Here is an 18084-nt window from a genome sequence, read left to right on the forward strand (position 1 = left end):
TAAAAGGCAATTGTAGCTAAAATTTCATTAAAAGTGTCCGGCGCTTCTCAAAACTTAGAATATCAAAATTTACTTATTTGCATCTTCATCTTTCATGAACTTGGACAAAAATTACTAATAAAAGTTTAAGATCGGGCCAACACAATTAAAGCTCCATTTATTTTGCGAAAAATGATAATTTGAAAAATATTTTTTGAAAAATGATCGCTAGCACCGTTACAAAAATGCATGGATAATTTTTTTTTTTTATTATCCGTGAAAGTATTTAAACATAAATTTTTATCGATAGTGAAAACGGTTTTGATTGGCTTTGTCGCTTCCAAATTATCAGTATTCCTACAGGAGATGCAAACACTGACAAGGCATGGACGATTGAAGCTTGTGAATTTCCCCCATTGTTTCAAATAAATGTGCACGAATATGAAGTTGTCGATGTCATCGTTTAAAAGCAACGAATAATTAGATATGACATGTTGGAGGCTGCGGTGGGGTGTCATGATTAGTTTCCACTGCCTTATTAACTACGCTATATTTTAAAATGAGATATATCGAAAATTTTCCAATTTATTTAGTCAATGATGAAATAGTCCATTGTTCTTTATATCGTTTTAGAATTCGTTGGCCGGGAAAACGATGTGTATCCACACCGAAAATTTTATATTATCTTCGAAATATTCCAATTTTAGTATGTCAGATGGGATATTAAAGTACTCTCTTGGAGGGAAATGTTAGTTAGGATATTAAACTATTCTTTGGGAGGGAATAAGTTATGGTGAGGATATTAAACTACTCTTTTCGAGGGATTATGTGTAACTTTCGAAGATGCTATCCTTCCACCTAAGTCAAACATTCCGATTCAATTTCATTTCCAAAATGAGTAGTTAAAGAGTTCATTTTCTAAGACTAGCAAAGATGCACTCCGCCATGCGTATGAAAAAGCTAGACAATTGAATTTTTTTACAAAATTGCCTTATTACGAAATATTTTAATTGTAAATTTACAAAAAGAAAATTTTGATATAATATGAAATGTTTGTACATATATATGAAAAGAAAAAAAAAAAAAATCAAGACATAATTATTGGCACAAGATTGGTTATAAGATAGAAAAGAAATCAATTTTAAAGTTAAAATACGTGAGAAGTAAATCAAAATAATCAATCATGCGTTCTTTCATTGATAAATTATTTATAAGATGACCAATTGATCATATTTTGTGAAAGAAGAGAAGGACTCATCTTTCCTTACAGCATAGTCAATGTTCATGTACCCCAATTGAAAAAAAAAACTAACTCTTTCCAAGATTTATAGTTTTCATCATTCGGTATGGGAACATTGTCTTTAAATTCAGAGAAATTCACGGGTTGCAGAACTACATATCAAATAGTCATGCTTATGTCACAAAAACTGAGGCAAAATATACATGAAATCATGTTTACCTAATGTAAACATGTCACAAATATTAATCACATAATATAAAAACTACTTGTGGGCTAAGTTTTTAATTTAAGTAGATTCATAATTACATTATGAAGAAACTACCATATTTTAGTCCTTTTCCTTAATCCCTATGGGTAAATTAATAAAAATGATATAATATTTCATCCTAATTAATCATATTAATGTAATGAAAATTCATGTAGGACAAAATTGTAGGATAAAATTCATCATATTAATATGATTAATTACAATTAATGTCCATAAATGTGATCCGGAGGCTCTTAATATATAATTTAACTAATTAAAGATGTTGTGGCTATTCTCTAATTAATTAAAATATATGGATCATTGGATGTTTAATTTCACGCATCAAATACACAAACATGCATGAAGGAAAAAAATAGTAATTTAATGCCACCAAGGGCAAAACAATAATACTTCAGCCAATGGCAAAATTGTAATTAATTCGGCAAAGGGTGAACTGTAATAATAGCCAAGGAAGAGAGGCAAAATTGAAAAATTAAAGGGTCCGTGATCCTACGGGTGCGTGGCGTGTGCACGCTATTGATACCTAAATTTTGATTAGGCTTTTAATTAGGCCTTAATTTATGTATTTTTTTTCCTTTTTTCGGATAATAAAAAATAGATAAAAAGAAAACAACAAAAATGAAAAGAAAATAGAAAAAAAAAAAAAAAAAAACAAATGCAGCCCGTTGGCCTAGGCCTTCGAGCCCTGCCCCTCCTTTTTTTTTTTCTCGTGTAGGCCCCGCACGCCTGGCCCACATGACTGGCCTAGCCCCCTTTTTTCCCTTTGTCCTCTTCCTCCCGTCTTCTTCTTCCTTCTTCCTTCTTCCACCTCTACAAGTCACGCACGACGACGAAGACGCGCTCGACGACAGCCGAAACAGAGAGAGGAGCATAGACCGGTGGCTGAGGGGACGCAACATTGAAGGCGAGCATGCCTTCATGGAAAGGGAAAGAAGTGACGCCGATTCGGGGGACGAAGGAGTGTCGGTCGACACACCAAAGATCGCCGACCCGACCTTCACCGACCGCCACCCCTCGCCTATAAATAGAGGGCACCAGCTCCATCGAAAGCGGGACCTGAAGAATGCAAAGCAAGATTGAAGCAACTGAGTTTCGAAAGCTTCCCTCGAGAGAATTCAATGGAGGCCCGAACGCTCGCAAGTTGAGATCTGAGAGCTTGCAACCAGAGAGGGAGTGGGTCAAGTCTAAGCGAGCCAACCGAAGAAGAGGAAGGGCCATCTTGGCACGAAATCTGGAAGGGGGGAAATGTCTGCGAGATCAACTCCCGTCACCATTATTGTTCCCCCCCGCACCATCACCGTTCAATCACTAATGTTCGCCGTCTACCCCAACTCCATCGCAGCCTTGACGTTGTCGCCTCAACCGAGCCCAAATGCCGGCACCTTAAGCTGTGCCGCTGTCACCTTAACCGAGCCTAAACACCATCGCTTCAAGTTGCGCCGCCGTGCCGTGCCCTCGCCGCGAACAAGTAGCAGCTACCTTCTGACGCGTTACCTCTGTCGATCCGCCGTTGTCGTCACCGATCCACCATCCTAGCCCCTCCATCGATGCCGTGATTAGGCGAGAGGGAGGAAGCATCTCGTTGGGTCAGGTTCGGGTCATAAGCGGGTCGCGGCCGGGTAGGGTTCCATGAACTAGGTCGCGGCTGTGAAATTGGTTGGGTGTGGGTCGCGAATCAGGTAGGGTTTTTAAATGAATTGGGCTGGGTAAGTATGGGCCGGGTCGTCGGGTTGCCGGGCTCTTAGAAATATAAAAGGGAAGAAGAAGAAGAAACTGGACTGGGACTACGCATCAGGCTCAACCCGGCTGGGGCTCATGCATCGGGCTCAAGCCGATCGGGCTTGGGCCCGTCGGACCTGGGTTCAGTTTTTTATTTTCCAGAAAATAAAATTAAAAAACAAAAACATCCATATTTTTCCAAAAAAAAACCAAAAAAGTAGGAAAAAACCAAAAAAGTAGGAAAAAACCAAAAAATGATTTATATTTTCAGAAAAAAAAATCAGAAATCCAAAAAATGCTTTTTATGTCCAAAAAATGAAAAAAAGACAAAAAAAATGTTTTTCCTCTACAAATGCATGGAAAATCCCTCAAAAATCCAAAAGCCTTAGAGTTTAAACAAAATTAAATACATGAAGGACACGAGTGATTAACTAGTGTAATCAAGTCCCTGAACTTAGTTTTCTGGTTGCGCATGAGTGAATATTTCTCCCAATATTTCGCTTGGGTTTCTAATCGACCCACCCAAAATTGATTAGTAGTGATTCCATTTTAGAATTAACTTACAAGTTAAAAATTTGGATTATCAAGTCGTGAATTGGTGAACTTGGGAGAGTCCGGGCTAAGCAATAAACATAGCCGAACCATTAGCCTTCGCAAGCGCCCAACCCTATTCAGGTGCCGAAAAAAGAGGTCATGACACACGCGCGCCTCATCCACCGTGCAGGTGCATGTTTCACACACGCCTGCAACTTTACGCAAGTAGTTTTGTGTGCGTGGGCCCACGAGCCAACGGTTGCACTCATGTGGATCCCACACCCTATGGTTCCGCACGCATGGATCCCTCATGCTTCTTCCTCTACATGAACAGAAGCCTTTTTCCCCATTTTCGTCATTTTGGCGCGATTTTGCAGTCCTTTACTTTGCTAGCAACCCATCTCAAACCAAAATAATTCATGTGTTTTTTAGACCACACTGGCGTGACTACATAAGTCCAAATTTCTACAAAAACGACCAAGAAATTGGCCTCGAATCAAACTAAAATTCCCCAAATACAAACCCTTTACCGCCGTGACTTTTGCCGTGCAATTAGCCTTCGGCAAACACTGATATGCTAAAATAACCAACGGCTATTCTTCCTCATGACAGTGTGACCATATGGTCTGAAGTTGAGGGGTGGGTTGCCAGAATTTAGCAGGGATTGGTTATTTTCCTCTTGATCTCAAAATGGTTGAATTATTGTTCATTCAAAAGCCTAAAAAAATACATAAAAAATTCTACAAAAACAAGGCAGAGGCATTAAATATGCTCCGATACTGAATGTTTGATACAAAAATCATATGCGAAAAACAAGATCAAATGTAAAACAGACCTCCAACCATTGTTTGAATTTGCTTTTGTTGAAAATTCATGAAGATTCGATGAAATTGTGGGCACACTCTACTAGCCCAATCCCCTCGCGTACTGATGATGTATTGCCGAATGAGAGTTTTACATTAGATCTTGTGATTACCTTTACGAAATGAAAACGTTCTTTTTATAAATCGTTTTCCATCCAGGCGATTACCAAATAGACAATTGTTACAATGAGGTACGAAACATGGAAAAACTACATATGGAATAACAGCTAATTAAAAAGAAAAAAAGTGAGTCTGAAAATGTGGAATCATATATATATATATATATATATAACACCCTCAGCTGCCCACCTATTTTGCTTTGCTCCTTAGCTTAGCGGCATTAAAAGCGCCTACTCCATAGCTTGGCGGCATTGAAGACGTGTCCCATCCAGCTGGGTCTCTTGCCAACCTACACGCTACTCCTATTCTTCACGTGTGCATGAGTTATAGAGAAAGGAAGGAAGGAAGGAGGAAGGTAAGAGGAAGGAAGGGAAGGGGGAAGGGGCCGAAGAAAATGAGGGCGCGTTTGGTAACGATTCTATTTCCGAGAGTAGATTTTGATCGTAACCGATTCTTTTTTATTCGTTCAGGGAACCGATTCTAAGCATTTTAAGTCGTTTGGTAACTGTCCAAAATTTCTGATTACGGAATAGAATTGCGTTTGGTACCGTGTTCATTAATTCTGTTCCAAATCAATTTCTTTTAATTATTAAATAATTTTTTTACTTTTTTCCTTTTTTTTCTTTTCTTTTTTTTTTTTTTCATTTTTCATTTTTTTTCTTTTCTTGTTTTCATTTTTTCATTTTTTTCTTTTCTTGTTTTCATTTTTTTATTTTTTCATTTTTTTCTTTTCTTTTTTTCATTTTTTTCTTTTCATTTTCCTTTTCTTTCTTTTCTTTTTCCTTTTTTTTCCTTTTTTTCTTTTCTTTTCTCATCTTCTTCTTCTTCTTTTGGCCGATCACCGAACCGACGGCCGGCCGGGACGAGGGCCGGCGACCTCACCGGAGCGTCGCCGGCCCTCAACGAGGCCGGCCTTGTCGGCCGAGCCTCGCGACAGCTGGGCGAGGCTCACCTAGCCCCACCGGTGGCCAAGCCGGCCTCGTCGGGGTTGGGTGAGGCTGCCCGGAGCCACCGGCGGGGCGGGCGAGCCTCGCCGATGGCCGGGCGAGCCTCGCTCGGCCACCGGTGGGGCCGGGCGTCGCGAGGCTTGCCCAGCCTCGCCCAACCCCCGCCCGGCCCCAGCGAGTTCGCCGAACCTCGCCTTGGTCTGGTGAGCCTCGGCGAGCTCGCCGGACCGGCGGCGATGCACGGCGGGGCGGCGGCAGATGGTGGCGTGCGGTGGTGACGGCGGTTGCGAGATGGCCAAAGGAAGAAGAAAATTTCTTGATTTTGATTCTCAAATTCGTTCTCGGAACAAGAATCAACTTTTTTTGGTTCTTGATTCTATTCCCAATCTGTTCCCAGTAACAAAAATTTTACCAAATGCGATTCTAGGCCGAAACTGATTCCGGGAACAAAGAATCAGAATTTGGCCCTGTTTTGATGGTTACCAAACAGGGCTTGACTCTCCCTCTCTCTATCTCTGTCTTCTTTTTCTATTCTCCTTCTTTTGTCTTTTTTTTCTTTTCATTATTTTGTCATTTCTCAACCCCTCTCTCTCTCTTTGCACGCCCATAGACTAGAGAGGGCTAGCCCCCCTATCTTTGACTTTTCTACTTTCTTCCCTTCTTCTCTTTTTCTCATTTTTTTCACGTGCAAAGCGCTTCCTCTTCTTTCGTGTATGTGGGCAAGATCGAAGAGAGAGAGACCACTTTGTGTCGGTCCATGTAAAAGAAAGAAAAAAGCTTTTTTTTCTTTAATTAATAATAATTTGTTTATATTTACCCGAAATGCAATAATAAAATAAAAATAAAGCTTAGTTGATGCAAATAACATTAATGCCTACATGATGTGAAAATCCTTCTTGTTATGGCTGTTGACATCTAAATTTTGGCAATCCATTTAGTTATTTATCACATTAAAAATTTCGGGATCAATTCTTAACTCCTACAATCAATATATATATATATATATATATATATATATATATATATATATATATATCGAATTAAATTGCATAGCATATATTTTTAGGGGCATTTTTTTTATTTGTATTTGCATCGGACTGGTGACAGATGGATTTGAATTGGTAGTTTTGAACTTTAATTTAACAAGTTGAACTAATCCCATGAAGAAAGCAAATAAGCCCGAGCCCGTTTTCTTCTTCTTCTTCTTTTTTATGACAAAAATTATCTTGTGAGAAATAGAGATTTGATACTTTCGGTGATATGACGGTGGATTTTTCAATATCTTCGGATAGGGTAAGTGTGACAAAGAGATATTGCGAGCTCATCTTTGCAAGATTTGGAATTTGAGAAAAATTTCATTGCAATATTGAATCTTTATCAATATGTGATAAAATCGGTAGAGGATTGCATTCGGGAGGTGAACTTTGTGGATGTTGATTTGAAAAGGAAATAAAAGCTTCAGTCCCTCACCTATAAATTGGCTCGCATACAGACAGAAAGGAGGGGCGCCACACAATTGAGAATACATGGCCAGGATATAGAGAGCCACAACATAGAGAGAAAACACACGTGAGAGAGAGGAGTGTTCAGCCAAGCATCACGTAGCTGAGCCTCTCGGGTGATCTTGATTCACTGTCCATCGTGTACTGCGGTCTTGCTCAGACACGTCTGATCGCACACGCAGGCTTCACTTTCTTGGAGGTTTTTCTAACCATCGTGCTCCCTACGGCACCGGGTGATTGTCCAATACTTCCTGATCCAACATCGAGCCTCGAGTTGCGCCTCCAACAATCTCACGGACATACTATACAACGACGATCCATAGAGAGCAAAAGAGAAAGGAAAACCGTGAGCGTGGCAGCCATAAAAAGGAGACCAGCAGGCAATCTCCCGCACGTGCTCATACTAATAAATTGAAGCATTGTTGGGAGAAGGCCTGTCTTGGAATTTGAAGTCTTCTTTCCACGGCTTGAAGTGTGGAATTTCAGTGAGTGGGCTTCTCTGGGTCCAAGAGAATCGTGAACTGGGGGAAGAGCAGCAGCCACCTGCCACTTCAAATTTTGCCAGATTGAAGGAAACACTACACTAGTCGTCCACGCTTGTGTAGTGTTGTCCTCTTACGGCCACGACGAGCTGCAATTGCAGCCAGATCTTCTTGCTCCGCAACCGAGACCCCACTGACGACGTTCAGCAAAGATATCACCACGAGCAAGCCGTGCTCCATCATCCGAGAACTCAAGTCCCGTGACGATTCGCCTGCGAACCGTGAACTACTCTTGGGCTCCTCATCACGCGGTCTGTGACTTGCGACGACCAGCTGCGAGTTACCCACTGTCTGCAGCGAATTGCCACCACGAGCCACCGGGCTTAGCACCACGAGGATCCGAATTTGGAAGCCAAAATTTGAATTAGGTGAAAATCTTATCTACTTTGATTTCCAAATATTATGTTTCCTTATTTGAAATATCATTGATGCACATGATTGAAATTTCCAATATGTTATCATGTCCGCAATATCAAATAGCCCTCTTAAATTAGGGACTATTCCCTAATTTCACAACGTGCACACAATTGATAGTCCGATTTCCTGCCTAAAATACGACTCGCAATCGCACGGAAAATTGCCAATCTGATCTCACGCTCAAGATTTGATTCCCAATTTTGTTTAAAATTGACCAATCCAATCTCATGTGCGGGTAGTCCGATTTCCTGCCTAAAATACGACTCGCAATCGCACGGAAAATTGCCAATCTAATCTCACGCTTGATATTTGATTCCTGATTTTGTTTAAAACTGACCCATCCAATCTCATCGTGGGATATAATTCGTCAATTTATGGATATTAATCTTATCTTGCTGGATGTGCAATCGTGTTATTTGAATCAATTTTGTTTTTCGTAAAAAAATCCAAAAAAATTGAGTTAGATTAGGTTCGAATATTTCTTGTTTTAGGGTTATTTTGCATAGGGAATTTATTTATTTCCAATTTTTGAAAATAAAAATCCAAAAAATGCATTCATTTAGGATATTAGTTTTTTAAAAATTTAAATTGCACGTTTAATTATGTGTTAATTTTAATTTCGAATTCCATAGAAAAGAAAAAAAGAAAAACTAAAATTAAGGCATTCTTTGCACATCATTAGGATAAGATGGCATGTTTAATTTTTTTAATTAATTACATGTTTAGATCATTTCTCCTAGATAGGTTGCATTTTAGGATTACTTGGTTAAGATAATGTTCTAGTTTAAATTAGGATTTGGCTTAACCTAATTCCTAATACAAATTGGATGATATCTTAATAATTTTCGCATTTTTCAAATTTCGAATTTCATGAAAAATACCAAAAAAATTGTCTTAGAATAAACCAATTTTATTCTCCAGGATAGATTGCATGGTCATTAAGAAAACACAAAATATTACGCCATGTCATATCGTTTCATGTTAGATTAGTAGCATGCATTGCATAAAGCATGATTCTCATTAAATAAGTGAAAACAGAAATTAAGTGATTGCGTGTTAATTGAAAATCATATCTAGGATTGTAGATGTGAATTCTGATCTAACAATGCAAATTGCTTTCGATGCCATAAGCTAAGTCCTGCAATATATTCACTATTTTATCTGGGTGTTAAATTGGTGGTTTGTGTACCCACATAATCACCTCATATGTTAGGGAAGCAAATTAAAATCAATTCAAGTTGCTTGCCAAACATTTTTTTTTCCAAAATAAAAGAGAAAAATACTGAAAGGGAGTTAGAGAAATCTAACGTAACCAAGTCCCCGAACTCATAATTTAGGATCGACTTGAATAATGAGATACGTACCAGAACCCGATTGGACCCAGACCATCCATTTTTCGTCTCCTTGTATAACTTATTATCCTTTAATTCATAAACCTGTGGCGGTAATGTCGGCCACCCTTTGACTGAAGTGTCGTGATAAATGTTCCGTTGTCTTTTAGGTTAAAGACTATGGCGTGGTCAACGTTGCACAAGCAGCAAAACTCAAGATGAGGATGTGCTTTCGTAATACAAGATCCTGGATATCTGACCCCGCCATTTAATAAAAGGTGTGGCTGACCTTTCTCAGCTTCTCCTGCCCGAACTCCATTGCCTGCTTGTATTGGGAAGGTGAGGTTGCTCTGTGGGCTCAAGCTAAATCCTAAGCAGGCATTTCTTTCATCTAAATTCTCTAGTGTTACTCGACATGAAAACAATGAATATACTAGTCTTCTCCCTGCTCTGCTGCCTCTCTTCAAAGTCCGTTTTGTCGAGCTCCGACCACTACAATGCAATCTTCAACTTCGGCGACTCCTATAGTGACACCGGAAACTTCCTCATTACTGGGGCACTCGCATATCCGGAAATCAAAAACCTCCCTTATGGAGAAACTTTCTTCCACCACGCAACTGGTCGATGCTCAAACGGACGCCTCATTATCGATTTCATAGGTATTCCATGCTCTTGCTTTAATTTTTTCTCTAGCAGGATCTTTTATTTTTGAATGCTGACAATAAAGTATCGATAACCTCAAAATTAACGTAAAAGAAAAATGAGAATGCAGCTGAAGCATTTGGACTGCCATATCTTCCACCGTATCTGGCAGTAGCCGAAGGTCCACCTGTCCGCATGGGAGTGAACTTCGCAGTTGCTGGTGCCACGGCGATCGACGCGTCTTTCTTCTCTGCTCAAAATATTACCTTGTGGACCAATGACTCGTTGAATGTTCAGCTTGGCTGGTTCCAGAGTTTGAAGTCGTCTCTCTGCACCACCAAACAAGGTAAATTTCTACCTTGAGTGATAGAGAAGGAAATCAATGACGAACCAAATGAGGGGCTAGCGAAGGCTGTCTGCCGCTCGATGCTTGACGCTTAGTATAACTTTGATGAAATAGGTGCTATAATTTATCAAATCGTAAATAAAGAAACTACTTTATCTTGCCTCCTTGAGATGTGCTATAACTTTTCATTTTTCTGGGTGCAGAATGTGATGAGTACTTTAAGAAGTCTCTGTTTCTGGTGGGGGAGATAGGTGAAAATGACTACAACTTTTCCTTTCTCTTTGGTCGAACCATTGAACAGCTACGCCCTTTAGTACCACAAATTGTTGGAGCCATCATTCGAGCCGTCAGTGTATGTCACACCAACTTCGATTTTTCTCTTGTATTCCACACGAAAGCAATCTGGACTGTGTTTATGAATGGAGCAATTGCACTAATTTGGGCTTCTTCCTATCCCCATATCAAGGACACATTAGGACATAAAGACCTATGGTGTAGTACTTCATTGGCATGAGCTTAACGTTAAATTCACACATTAAAATTAAGGATTTCTTTGAATCACCATGTTTCATCTACGAGCACATGTTGGTGAAACACATGTTTTGGTCCAGAGCTTAACATTCAATTTTTCGCAATTAAATCAATGCTCACTTTGTGAGCATGTTGAATATGAAATTAAAAAAAAGAGTGACTATCACTACGCTACTTGAAAAAAAGAAAAAAACCTTCTTTCGTTAGCTTTACAAAATGTAAACCCTAATAGCAATAACCAAGAGGAAGTTTAGATGTCGCAAAGCAAACATTGGCATAACTAAAATAGTCACTAATAAACATTGACCCACGGTCACGGTGACTATTAAGAAGTATGATGATGTCCATGATGCTTGAAGCAGATCCCAGAAGTGATTCATGTATACTTGCAAAATCATCCTTATGATTTGTCTCGAGATTGCTTTTTTTCTTTTCTCATTTATCACTATTATCAAGTATCCTTTATTTTTTTTCTTTTTTTTTTCTTTTTTTCCTTGAATCATCATGATCATGACAGATTCTGATAGAAGAAGGGGCTGTAAATCTGGTGGTGCCGGGACAATTGCCGACAGGTTGCATCTCCTTGTATCTAACTTTGTTTCAAAGCGCGAATGAATCGGCGTATGATCCGAAAACCGGGTGTCTCAAAGCTTATAATGCTTTATTCAAGTATCACAATAACTACCTCAAGCAAGAATTGCAAAAACTGAGAGAACAATACCCTCATGCAAGAGTAATGTACGCTGACTATTATGGTGCCTCCATATCTATCTATCGCACTCCAAAACTCTACGGTCAGCCTTCTTTTCACCTCTTCTTTTTTCTCTCATATGTCATTGTCAACGTATATTTTTTAATTAACTAATAATCTTGTGACAACACATCCATCACCGTTCAAATAAGTAGTTATAGATTTATTTTCAAATAACAATCGAGATTCATTATTATAAAGATGATTTTGAAAAAACAAAAAAAAATTTGACACGGTCTGTACATCAAATGAAAGCCAACTTTTTCCTTTTTCCCCCACAGTTTTATCCCTTTACCTCTAGACTCAAGATTGATCCTAATCACATAGGGCAATTAAGGGTAGAATAAAATTGATGGACAAATATAATGAAACCAAATCTTAAAGCATCATTTTGTGCTGGAGTGTGGCTCCGAGTGAATTGATTCGATATATATGGGATTGTATCCTAAATTAAAAATCCACATCTTGCAACTTAGGGGTGAGCTAAAAAGACTAGTAGTCCGAAAGCCCGACCCACCCTAATTTTATGGCCGAAATTTTAGGCTTGTCCTTTTTCTTTTTCTTTTTCTTTTTCTTTTTCTTTTTCTTTTTCAGTTGAACCGGTCTGAGCTTTTGAGTTTGAGATGCTTAGACCTGAAATAGCCTAGTCCATCCCTAACTATTTTTAAAAATAAAAATCACATCAGATATATAAAATATGAAAAATTTCGCATAAATATGCTTGAAACACTTTAATATAATGATAAATAACGTTTTCTTTATCATATATTTTTTCTCAAAAAAAAATTTATTTTCCTCGTATATACGTACACAACAATTATTGAAACATTCCTTATCAATTATATGTAGTGCCATGGGAGCTAACAAGTACCCTGTCTTTTGGTTTGTGAACTAAAATCCAAAAACTGAATTATATACATATAACATCAGCAACTTTCGGTTGATGTCATTGACATGAACACAGATGTAGTTACATGATTGTTTTAAAAGTCTATAACTGAAGGTACAGTTTATAATTATTGAAGACCAGGAGATTAACCTGTTCATAATAAACGAGTGCAATCACGCAGGGTTTTACGGAGGGGCCCTAACGGCTTGTTGTGGAGGAGGCGGTCCATACAACTTCAATACGTCGGCGTATTGTGGTCAGCCCGGCTCAACTGTTTGCAAAGATCCATCAGCTTTCGTCGATTGGGATGGGATTCACTCGACTGAGTCTGCTTATCATTATATCGCCAGGGGGTTGATTGATGGTGGCTTCATATCTCCACCACTCCTATTTTAATTTAATTATTTACGTTACACCTAAAACGCAGTCAGATAGTTTGTGTCTATCACAGTTTACTTACCTATTACCGGAATAATGAAGCTTGGTATGTTACACATATAAACATATCGCAAATATTCTCACCTACAAATTTATCTTCCAACTTCATTCCCTATTAATTTAGGTTTGGTTTTTTCTCATATTTTGCCATATTGGACATGATATCATGTAATTGTGCTTAGTTTACAAGTTGAAAGTGTCGGCCACTCTGGAAAATTTAAAATACTAAAAATTTACTCATGTAAATCTTCATCTTTCATGAACTTGGATAACGATTATTCAGATAATAAGATCAAGCCAACACCATTAGGCTTTAGGCATTTATGGCTATCGAGTATAAGGCAAACCTTACACTGACAGATCACAACGATGACCCTGGTTTGATCCATGTGCGCCAACCCCTAAAAGGAGTAATCAATTTCTCTTGATTACGAAAATATATTGTAATTTCGGAAACTCATTTTTCAACGTGTGACAATGCTTTTGTACTTAGTTATGATGATACGTAAAAGTGACTTATGCTTCAGCTTGAATTTATGACATTTCACTACAAAATGTAATGGTATTATTACGTTGGTCACCATTTATGGCAAGTAATTGCCTTCAACTGAATCCATGATAAAACAGGTCAATCTTAGCTATCAATCCTATGAGTCCCATGTGAATTCCACAAAATTCAATTGTCGTAATTGCACCTAGTTGTAGATTTGGGTCTAGGCAAGAATATCTCATATATAAGGATGAAAAAAATTATATTCAACACATAGATATAAAATAATTGGTCAATCATGGAAATAACTCAGGTTATGTTGGATTGATTGTATACTATAATCCATCTTAGAGCCCGTTTGCTATAGCTATGGCTGAGGAATCTATGGCTGAACTGTAGTCATGTGTAGTTGTAATAGTGCGATGAAGTGCTACAACGTGTGTGTTTGGTGCAGTTGCCTCTTGAAAATTGTCACAAGTTACTGCTGTTTTGGAAGTGCTATAGTTATGAAATGTTTATCAATCATTTTCATGACTAAAACCTATGTAGCACCGACACTCTCCGGGAGCCTTCGTGTCGTGTCCGACACTTCGACACGTGTCTGATATGCTCCGACATGTCCCGACATGCTCCGACACGCGGTCAACAAGTGTCGAAAAATCCAACACGTATTCAACTCTCTTCGACACGCTCCGACACGCAAGTCTGGAATCCCGACATGCAATTCCGACACGCACGGGATCAATTTTAAAAATTTCTAATACTTGAGGGGTCAAAATATAAATATACAAAAAATAAGTAATAAAAGAAGTAATAAAAAATGCTATAAATATACACGCACGGTCAATTTTTTTCTTTTTTCAGTTTTGTGTCTTTTACTATGAAAGAAGTAATAAAAAATGCTATATCAGACGATGGCCTCCTCTTTGTTTTTTGTCTCGCTTGATAGCTGGTCGAGCTAGCCGTGCTTAGTTTGGCCTTGTTGTTGTTGTTGTTGTGCCGCCTCTGTGTTTTTGCATCTCGTCACCCTTCCACTTCTTTTGGTACTACATTTGGAGTGCAAGTTACTGGTGACGAGATCTTTTGTACATTTGGCTTTTCTTAATATATATCTTACCTTTACCAAAAAAAAAAAAAAAAAAATGCTATATATGATAAATAAATAAATTTAAAAATATCATTTCAGCATTTTTCTTTAAACAATGTTTTTTCCTCTAAATTTTATGTGTTATTGTAACAAATTAAAATAATGAATGATATTATTTAATATTTTTCAAGTAAATTAATTCTAGGCTATTATTATTATTATTATTATTATCATTATTATTATTATTATTATTATTATTATTATTATTATTATTATTATTATTTATGTATTTATATATAAAAATATAATTAATATATAACGTGTCGGAATGTGTTGGAATTCTCTATTTTATAAAAATGACGTGTCAGCATGTTATGTCGTGTTGTGTCGCGTATCGCGTGTCCATGTCGGTGCTACATAGACTAAAACTATTAGGAAATGCCATATCAAATACCCTCTCTCTCTCCATCCAAATACCTCGCAAGCAGTTAGAGGGCTCACACGAATTAGAATGGAGATAAAGTCCTCATTGAATGATTAAACAAGGACCAAACGCAATCTTCTCGCATCAAGAATTAATTCCTCAAAATAGTTCTCTCTCTCTCTCTCTCACTCCTCTCGATAGTTGACAATATTGATAGACGATTGAAATATTTTTTATTCATTCATTTTCATAAGTAATTTAAAGAATGAATTTTTGAAAAATATTTTCTAAATAATTTATTTTTCGCAACACAAAAACACTATATCTCAAGCTTCCAGTTATTTGCGGAGAAAAATTGCTGTGGTTAAAACCAATTTGAGTGTTGTCATTAAGCAAGTACGTACGATAATATTCACTGCAGCATATCTCAGTAATCGGACACCAACCAAAGTCCTCAATGGTAAAACACCATTTGTGTAATTTTTTTTTTAAGTATATGTTTTGGGCGCACTGTAAATGTCAAGCACGTCTTTGACAAGTGCGCTTTGCCGAGAGAATATTCATTGACTATTTTTTTTTTTCTCAAAATGGTTACGAATTTTTTTTATCTCTGAAACACAAACAATTAATGTTAGCCGCCGTAACGTCACTTTTCGAAAAAAATGTTTTTATCTAGCGCAACATGATAGTTTCTCCTGTTTTATCTATTACTTTCGCAGACGTTAGTGTGCCAAATCAATATGTTTTCTTAATACGTGCATGATTCTTTACCAATCATAGACTCCACCATAGCCGCCCATGCCGCCGTTGATGTGCCGACAAGTTACACGATGCGTCGTTCTCAAAGAGTTAGGCAGCCTCCACCAATTCTCATGCCGGTCGCTGCCCTCTTTTCTTCAAAGTAGCGGCTTATCAATCTAGAATTATTCTTTATTCTAATTTAAGAAGGGGGACGTATCTAAACTACTCCCCCAAGTAGCAACTTTACCGCTCTTAAAGATAATTTCGTTAAAACAAATAAGAAATAACTGCACTGAAAATCTTGAAATTTGTCATGAATGTTGTAAAATATCACGTGGTGAATATATAATAGAGAAGAGATTAAAGAAGAGAAAGCAAGTGAACACTAGAGATAGTAGCAAGATGAGAGAGCTTTATTTCTAGTATCTCACTGTCGTGTTTCTGTGTGATTGTGTATTGTACATCAAAACTAAACTCCTATTTATAGGAGAACAAGAATGTACTTATCATTAATATCAATGTATCGAATGATACATGTATAAGATAAGGGAGACGAACATTCATTGTATAGGGAGATGTACTTAGAACATTTGATACAAATGTACCATAATAAGTACATTGGATAAGATGAATATAATGAATATTCATTCATGTATTCTATCCATTCATGTATTTCATAACACTCCCCCTTGAATATTCATCATATTCATTACGAATGTGCATTGAATGATACTGCCTCATTAAAAACCTTAAGCCGAAAAAACCCGGTGGGATAAAAACCGGACAAAAGGGAAAAAGAGTGCAGAGCACAAATGTTATGATCTCTCCCTTTTATGGATGCATTAATTGCCTCGTTAAAAACTTTAAGCCGGAAAAACCCTATGGGAAAAAACCGGACATAAAGAAAAAGAGTGCAATGCATATATAGCCACTCTTGGGGCTAATCATTATTGCATCTTGTGAACTAGCCACATATCAATGCTGCAATGTATAATTCATAATATCTCCCCCTCAATTGAGCCATATAGCCACTTCTGGGGCTAATCAATCTTACATCTTATGAACTCGCCTCATACCAATGTCATATACTAATTTCTCAAAAGTTGATGTTGGTAATGATTTGGTAAAAAGATCTGCAAGATTATTTATGGATCGAATCTGTTTAACATCAATTTGTTGACTTTCTTGAAGTTCATGAGTATAGAAAAATTTCGGCGAGATATGCTTGGTCCTATCACCTTTGATATATCCTCCCCTGACTTGTGCAACACAAGCAGCATTATCTTCATAAATTATAGTGGGAGAATTGGTAACCGGTATTAAGCAACAAGAATTATGAATATGTGTTATAACGGATCTTGACCAAACACACTCTCTTCCAGCTTCATATAAAGCAATAATCTCAGAGTGGTTAGAAGATATAGCTACTAGCGATTGCTTCGTAGAACGCCAAGAAATAGCGGTGCCGTTATAACAAAATAAATACCCGGTTTGAGAGCGAGCCTTATGTGGATCGGATCTATATCCAGCATCAGCATATCCAACTAAACCAGAGTTAGTGGAATCCTTGGAATAATATAATCCCAAATCTATGGTTCCTCGGAGATAACGAAAAATATGTTTAACTCCATTCCAATGTCTCCGAGTTGGCTCAGAACTAAAACGTGCCAATAAATTTACCGCAAAAGCGATATCTGGTCTCGTACATTGTGCCAAGTACATCAAAGCCCCAATTGCATTGAGATATGGTACTTCAGGACCAAGTATCTCTTCATCAGATTCTCTAGGACGAAATGGGTCCTTTTGGGGATCCAGAGACCTTACAACCATAGGGGTGCTCAATGGGTGAGCTTTGTCCATGTTGAAACGTTTAAGCAATCTTTCAACATATGCTGATTGATGGACGATTATTCCATTTTCTTTATGCTCAAGCTCTATACCAAGACAAAGTTTGGTTTTACCCAAATCTTTAACTTCAAACTCCCTTTTCAAATATTCAGCAGTTTCAGTTAACTCTTCTGGAGTTCCAATTAAATTTATATCGTCGACCTAAACTGCTATAATAGCAAACCCAGTTTCTGATTTCTTAATAAACACGCATGGGCAGATAGGATCATTTTTGTACCTTTCCTTAATTAAGTACTCACTTAGGCGTTGATACCACATGCGACCGGATTGCTTTAACCCATACAAGGATCTTTGCAATTTTATGGAGAATAAATTGCGGGGAGTGCATGCTTCAGGCATTTTGAATCCCTCGGGAATTTTCATATAAATATCAGA

General features: G+C 37.8%; 1 protein-coding gene across 1 annotated transcript; it reads left to right on the forward strand.

Moving 5' to 3' along the window:
* Nucleotides 1–7214: 7214 nt before the first annotated feature.
* Nucleotides 7215–13167, forward strand: LOC104440919 (GDSL esterase/lipase At5g45910). The gene is made up of 6 exons (XM_010053912.3): nucleotides 7215–8082; nucleotides 9633–10121; nucleotides 10235–10450; nucleotides 10654–10802; nucleotides 11499–11775; nucleotides 12803–13167. Exons 2-6 carry the CDS (start codon nucleotides 9878–9880, stop codon nucleotides 13015–13017), a joined length of 1101 nt encoding a protein of 366 aa, XP_010052214.2. The 5' UTR covers nucleotides 7215–8082; nucleotides 9633–9877; the 3' UTR covers nucleotides 13018–13167.
* The last annotated feature ends 4917 nt before the right edge of the window (nucleotides 13168–18084 follow it).

The sequence above is a fragment of the Eucalyptus grandis genome, chromosome 11, assembly GCF_016545825.1.
Source record: "Eucalyptus grandis isolate ANBG69807.140 chromosome 11, ASM1654582v1, whole genome shotgun sequence".
Taxonomy (NCBI): Eukaryota; Viridiplantae; Streptophyta; class Magnoliopsida; order Myrtales; family Myrtaceae; genus Eucalyptus; species Eucalyptus grandis.

Excerpts from the sequence above, each read along its gene's own strand:
- LOC104440919 (XM_010053912.3), top strand. The coding sequence starts at position 9,878 with ATGAAAACAATGAATATACTAGTCTTCTCCCTGCTCTGCTGCCTCTCT. Across the intron at positions 10,122-10,234 it reads CCTCATTATCGATTTCATAG|CTGAAGCATTTGGACTGCCA; the intron begins GTATTCCATGCT and ends ATGAGAATGCAG. Across the intron at positions 11,776-12,802 it reads TCGCACTCCAAAACTCTACG|GGTTTTACGGAGGGGCCCTA; the intron begins GTCAGCCTTCTT and ends GCAATCACGCAG.